This window comes from Diadema antillarum, unplaced genomic scaffold (assembly GCF_040938485.1).
Source record: "Diadema antillarum isolate AM-2024a unplaced genomic scaffold, OU_Dant_1.0 seq00000692_RagTag, whole genome shotgun sequence".
Taxonomy (NCBI): domain Eukaryota; kingdom Metazoa; phylum Echinodermata; class Echinoidea; order Diadematoida; family Diadematidae; genus Diadema; species Diadema antillarum.
The window spans coordinates 610,374-617,501 of record NW_027271597.1 but is presented as its reverse complement, the minus strand read 5'-3'; the positions used below and the strand labels follow the sequence as shown (position 1 = coordinate 617,501).

Here is a 7,128-nt window from a genome sequence, read left to right as displayed (position 1 = left end):
GCATTGCAAAAAAATTACATTGCATAGTTCCTTTGATGGACGGACAATGGATGACGTATCGGGACGGAGACGAATGTAAGGCACATGCTACAAACAAAGGAAAATTCCAGCAGCACCTTTTGTAATTTGTAAACTTCTCAGCCAGTCATAACATATATTGTATAACACAAAGTCTGGAAACGCTGGAAGACGATCATAATTTCACTTGAGGATAATCAAGCGAAGAATGCAGACATTCTGTAACCTGAAAACTCTAACGTTTATGATTCTTTTATGTGAGTCATCTCACTTTCCTTTGGCCCGCATAGGAGCGGGAGTGTCACTGAACGCAGACGGCAAGATGTGGACAAGTTTGGAGCGGCCGTGGCCGTCGTTTCTCTTCCTGATTTGCTGCAGGGCTGTCGCTGAATCCACGCACTGGTATTTTTCGTGCGGGAAAGACTGGCTTCCCGACCTATTGTTGTCTTGGGTGGAGTTTTTCGTTTGATGAACCCGAGTCTGCTGATTCGTTATAGCTTGGTCCTCGTTTATTCGCCCTCCGCTGACGCCAAGAGCGGGAGAATTCTTGCTGCTTCCAACCAAATTGTGACTGACGAGTCCGCGGCGTATCCGCAGCTTTGGATGCCTATCCCCGTCGCGATATACCTTATAGCCGTATCCAGTCAGCCGCTGGCCCTGCGGGCCGATCTGCAACGTCCCCGTCGACTCGATTCCGCTGATCCACTTGAGGTCCTCCGCCGCGTTATAATCCATCTTGCCCAACACCGTGTATTTGTCCAGGATAGCCAGCTGACGTTTGCTCTGGGCACCGCTCCGCGACGACATCGCACTCTTCGTTCCGCCTCGCCGACCACTCCTGGTCGCCGTCCGAGGCGTTTCCGACTGGAAGGAGAATTGCACGGAGCTCTCCGCGTCGTCTCCATTCAGTTGTCGTAGTCGTGATCGAGAGTCGGCGGAGTGGGACGATATCGAAGGAAACCTCGACGATGATTTCGAGCTTTGCCTGAGGTCGGGACTGCTGAGATCGTATGTAGGCGGCAGGTTGAGCGGGGCGCTCCGGCACACCATTGGCTCAAAGTACACGTTGCCTTGGTAACCTTTCCATACCTATTCGAAAAAATGGTTTGGAAAAAAAAAAATCAAGAAATTGAATAAAGGCTGTCAAATATCTAAGTATTTATATCAGAATTAATTGAATAACATCACATTTCAACAAAGACTAAAAGGGGACACAGGTATAAAGTTTAAGAACGGAAAGACTGGCTAAGATATAATCAGTATTTAAATATATATATATTTGTATAATTCATTATATTATATTCTAATGCGGATTATTGTATTAAGACTGTGGAAGATAATTACATCACTGTTGTTATTGTAACGCAGAAATAGTATATGTATTGATTTTTTATTGATTGATCACCGGTAATATTTGATATTCTATGTGTGATATGGGTTGCAATAATGTAAACTCTAATATTATTGTTTTGTACCCCCATGTACTTGTCTAAACCTGCCATTCGTTTTGAATGAAACGGTGGACCTGGTTCTTTTGTATACTTGTTATTCTCACACTTTCTTGAACTTGAATAAAGTCATGATTAAACATTATATGCCACAATTTGTGACAATCTTCGAGACGTGAAATGGATTGATATAATACACTTCTTGTTGTGAGGATCGCGGCTATTCCGCACACTTCTACGTAAATGCAGAAGATCAGGTAGACAGAAATATAGAAGCTGACAAACACACACAGACACACACACCAAAACAAAAACCACAAAACAAAACAAAACACACAGATACTAAGATGCCCATGCACTGTTACGAGCCTACCATATACAGTGTACGAGAATACATCCACATAAAATATCCTAACTGATGAATAGTTCAGTTGCACTAGTGGACCACCACGCGGGGTAGGTATCAGCGTCATCGAGTAAGAGAATGTAGAAATGTTTCTGCGTATCATCCAATCAAACACCCACACCCTAGAGAACATCGTGTGAATTTTCTGCCACGTCTCATTTACCTTCATTGGTCGCATTGGCAGTGGCCTCTGTTGCTCGACATAGAAGAAAGAATTTGGCTGGTCCATAAATGGAGGAGCGTTGATGTGTTCCACGACGTTAGGCAGTCTGAACACTGGAACCTGCGAAATCAATGGTCAAATGAAGAAAGGGGTCCTACCGCTATTAGTGTGTACGAGTAGTTTCTTCAGATAATTTTCAGTTCGGTACAAATAAGATATTCCTTATATTTCTGTTGTCAATACGATTACCATCTCGACTATAATATTCCTGTGTATAATTTCTACATATTATTTTGGTGATATGCCAATTTACCACATATCGGGATTGTGTGAGGTTTATCAGTCTAAAGTTCTACTTACTGAACACTTTCCTTGCTAACTGTATCTTCATCATTAGCATCATTATGAGCATTTTGTTCCTGTCCTCTACAGGCTTATCCTGGGTACAGAGGCGAGGTGGCATCGCATTTCTCATCGTTATGCCACACTTGAGCCCCGGCTCATACCCAATTGACATCACAATCACGTGTATTTTCTTGTCTAACGTTTTGTTTTGTTTTGTTTTACTCTAACTGCTTTGCTTGTTTTGTTTACCTTGGTTTTGTTTTGGCTATAGTTATTCATTTATTCCTTTCCTTACCCCAGCCAGCAAAGAGGACGGCAAGCTAGCGGCACTACGTGGCGGCGGCTCTACCCGCCTCCTCCTCCTAGGCTGCGGTTGGGAGCGGACGCTGTAGGCGTGACTCTGGCATCGGTTGTTGATGAGGTTGAGGGCGTGCTGGTAGATACCGTCACGTGATGGGGTCCGGATGCTGCGCGTGTAGATGAAGCTGAAATAAGGTGAAGGAAAAGAAAAATGTAACTCGTATTACTAATTTTGGATAGTCGACAATAAGTTTGTATACACAGCATCCACACCGCTTTGAGGAGGTTGTTCTTATTTAGTGTTTGTGCTTCGGTTGATATTTGAGCCCGAGCTGCGGTAAGTGGCAACTATTAGTAAATCACTTCAAAGTGGTGTAGCGTGATAGTAATCACAATGGAAGAAGTTTATTCAGCTCAGATGCAAAAGTTGTGGTATTTGATATTTATTAATCAAGTTTTCCCCCCAAAAAATGTGTATTTGCAAATTGGATGTGATGTCGTCGCCTCACAAGCTTTTTTTTTTTTTTTTTTTTTAATGGTGTGTACACACACTATCAAAACATCGTGTTTTTTGTCGATGAATTAACAACAAAAAGCCCTTGATCACGCCATTTGAATAATCTGATGCGCAGGGGAGAACATTATCATTTGGTTAATATTTTTCCAAAATTAATGTTTTGAACAAGACTTAGTGAGAAGGAGGACGAAAAAGTATGATCATCCTTGACTTGCATGAGGGGAAAGAAGTTTAATGGAAATCCCCAAATATACATGTATATCATGTAAATTGAATGAATGCAGCAATAGTAAAACACATCAGGGAAGTTTGAGGAAATCGGACAATCCGTTCAAAAGATATACAGAAAATACAAAGAAAATTCAACATTTTGATATTTCTTTCAAAAAGCAGGGGGAATAATATATGTTACCCTTTATGTCAGTAACAAATCGAAGGAATGTGAAAACTTCTTTATAAAAGTCCACAGCTCATTGAGCATGCAGGTTGAATCTCAATGTTACAATTACAGCTCTTCTACATGTAGAACGTAATCCTCTTCACAGAAGTGTCAGAACGGAACGATGATTTCATCGCTAATTGATAATCCACAGTACCACTACAAACATGACATTGTATTGGACCTGCTTTTTGAAGTAAGACTGGCACGACGGCAACATGCAAGTAGAAACAGCAGGAACAATAAGATGGAAAATCAAACACTATTTTCTGTTCGCTCAGCGGAATCATACAAATGAAATGTAGTTGTGTGTACAGTACGATTGTGTCAGTTGTCATCATTTCACTTTTGCTTTTGTTCATGGAATAGAAGGAAATTCTGATGTGCAGTCAACCTTACCTAATGTCGAATCTATTTGGACTGAAATAGCTTCGACTAGGAGAAAATTTGACTTATGAGGGATTACATTCAATAGAATATAAAGAGAAGAGGACTTGAAAAGACCTTCGACTTAGGCGATTATTCGACTTAGATGATTATTCGACTTATGCGAGGTAGACTTAAGGAAGATTGACGGTATTTCTTACCTTTCTCTGTCGTCGTTGTTGGTGACAGGCGTATTCATTGTCGCCGCCCGTCCGACTCCGAGCATCTCGTCATCCATCATCGACGTCCTGCCCGAACCAGGCCGGTTGATCACCCTCTGGAGTTCCGCCTCGACCTCGTCCATCACCGGCATCGAAAAATCCACGCTCTTACCGCAGCAGGCGGTGATGCGGGTACCGGCGTCGTCGTCTTCCGAATCGACGTCGTCCATCATGTGCGACATGTCGATGTCGATGGCCGTGGAGACGGTCTTCGATGACCTCACCCTCACGGTCTTGCTCTTCTTACTGAGAGATGACTTCATGCTCGATGTCGGTGTTGCATTCGTTCGATCACGGTAACTGTCACCAGTACTGCTCGAGGGTTTATCCCGCACGGCTTCAGTTACTTCACTTGCGTCCTTGGAAGATTTGTTTCCATCGTTCTCATTTACTACATCACCGTCCTTTTGAACAGAGTCGGGAGTGGGCGGCTTGTCTCTTTCCAGCTGTGTCCCGTCCACTTTTTCCGCGTCGTGATTTTCATCATTTCCTGTGTCTTTGATATCTTTGTCCTGTGAGGCATTCTCTTCGTTCACCTTTTCAATTTCACCTTTATCATCTTTCTTGAGTGTTCCTGACTCATTTCCTTCCTTTTTACTACCAGTGTCTTCATCATCTACTTTATCATCCTTCATTGTTGAGACTGGCTGCGATATTCCCTCATCAACCTTGGTTTTCACATCGTTTACGTCATCAGACACGTCATTAGAATCAGGTGAGCAGACAACTTCATCTTGACTATTTTCCGCGGGTTTAGACGCTTCGGGATCACGCGGTTCTACTGCATCATCACGGGTTGGGTCGTCATCGTTGCTGTCGTTGTCCCCTTTGCCCTGTGGATGACCGTCAGCAGCAGCAGCAGCAGGAGCAGCCTTGCTTTCTGCCGCGGGCTCACCGGGGTCGCTCTGGTCCTGTTCTTCCAACAGCTTCTCATTCATGATTGGGCCAAATCATGCCATTATTCCACGCCCACTGATCGGCTTTGATTTTGTTATATTTCACCTGGATAAAAGAAAAGAGGGTAGGTAAAGGAAACTTGATGGAAAAAAAATCAAAACGGACATACTTTGTAAGTATATTTCACCTGTGTCTCTATTTGACACATCAGACTAGGAGTCAATAGAGCGGGGGGGGGGGGGGGGAGGGGGGTGTAGGAGGTGGAGAGAAGAGGAATCGACGTGCAGAAAGAGATTCACAAACACGCTCCATTAAATCTGACCTATTAGCACCAATTATAGGCTACAAAATATGAAAGAGAGCAGCTTTTTTGATGGGGGTTGAGTAAAACACGGGGCTTTTAATTGTTTAGGGGTAAATTCTAAAAGACTTTGAAAGAAAGAAAAGACGAAAAGTCGTTTTGAAAAACTTACCTTAATCCTAACATTATTCTCTCTACGCAATGTTTTAATTGCAAGCAGTGTTTTTGATTGTAGATGAAGGTTTTAAAATCTAATAGTCGAAGCCATATGTATATATATATTTTTTTCAGTAGATTGAACATATGGAACTGTAGCCCAAGGAGTGGCGGTAAAAAAAAAAGTACGAACTTTTAAATCAAACCAATGTCAACAGAGACAACAAAAATTATTTGTGACACCTATGTATATGTACCATTATGAAATGATTGTTCAGGGCCCCATTTCACCAAAAGATGATATGATAGCAACTCTTGCTGGAATGGCAATTGTCATGGTAATGACAAGAATCCAGCTTCCTGATTGGCTGTTGCTACTGGAAGTTGCCATTCCAGCAAGAGTTGCTATCCCAACATCTTCTATGAAATGGGGCCCTGATCTGCGAGATTAACGCTTCTAGGGGAGTGTCTGTTATAGATGTACCAGACCGAGCAAACATGGACATTTGAGGTATGGGGTGGAGTAACTCTTTCAGTGCCAACTGTACTTTTACACTGCACGACATGTCAATGACACGAAAAGCATTTTGTCTGCGACCATTGTGCGATCTGATAATCTGCACGCAGTTATTTATTTAGCTTTGATATCTTAAATACCCGTAACAATTAAAGGTTCATATTGACCTAAGGTATACGAGATGGAATTTGATAGACACGGCCATTTTAATTCTTTGCACACATGTGCGTGTGTTTGCACTATTTGCTGATGAGACACGGACGTACAAAGTGCGTGTCAAAGATCGTCATATTTTGTCGTGGGGAAGATGGAATTTAGACTGTACTGGTAGTCCTGCTATGATTTGGTTTTATATACAGCGAAATTGTCATTGAATATGCTAATATGTGTAATGTAGGTTTGGGTCGACTATATGTCGATATGAACATTGGCAGATGAATACACATGTTTACACAATACTGTAAACAGGTGTATTCAGTACGTACTAGCCACACAGTCACATTGTTCTATATATTTGATTACGACATTGTAGAAGTACAATGTACATCAACAAAATGAACGCAAGGTTCAGTCTTGAGTCCATCACAGATCTACATGTAACAGTGAGATCCTCGTCTGCTGAAAATTCTATAACTTTCATAAATTCCAGTAATGCACTTGCGATTGTGCGTCATTTCTTCACGACTGAAATATACAATTAATTGGGCTTTTTGTACCCTTCAAACAGCCACGAATGATATATTCAACTCCAATACGGCAGTATAGATGATACCCTTCGATTCACAAGACTGTGCTACAGCGTACGTTTGTGCAAGTTTGATATCAACCTTTTGTGGAAATAGTTTTTGTTAACTATGTCTTCTTTGCTAGATTTCTAAAAGAATAAGATATTTATGTACGCGGCACGTTCAACTCCTAAAGTAAAAGTCAAAGCAACATAGTTGTGTACATTCATAATAGTCACGAAATCTGGT

The 7,128-nt window shown here is 41.9% G+C and overlaps 1 protein-coding gene across 1 annotated transcript; it reads right to left on the bottom strand.

The window, feature by feature from the left end:
• Positions 1-285: 285 nt before the first annotated feature.
• Positions 286-4,918, bottom strand: LOC139737395 (uncharacterized). Its single transcript, XM_071648070.1, has 4 exons — positions 4,224-4,918; positions 2,676-2,865; positions 2,036-2,155; positions 286-1,107 (listed from the first exon to the last, which is right to left on the bottom strand). The coding sequence occupies exons 1-4, from the start codon at positions 4,916-4,918 to the stop codon at positions 286-288; spliced, it is 1,827 nt and encodes a 608-aa protein (XP_071504171.1).
• Between the last annotated feature and the right edge of the window lie 2,210 nt (positions 4,919-7,128).

What these genes read in the sequence shown, in the direction of transcription:
- LOC139737395 (XM_071648070.1), bottom strand. Translation starts at nt 4,918, where the DNA reads ATGAAGGATGATAAAGTAGATGATGAAGACACTGGTAGTAAAAAGGAA. An exon ending in AACAACGACGACAGAGAAAG is followed by an intron (nt 2,866 to 4,223) that starts GTAAGAAATACC and finishes ACCTTATTTCAG; the next exon opens with CTTCATCTACACGCGCAGCA. An exon ending in TGCCAATGCGACCAATGAAG is followed by an intron (nt 1,108 to 2,035) that starts GTAAATGAGACG and finishes TTTTTCGAATAG; the next exon opens with GTATGGAAAGGTTACCAAGG.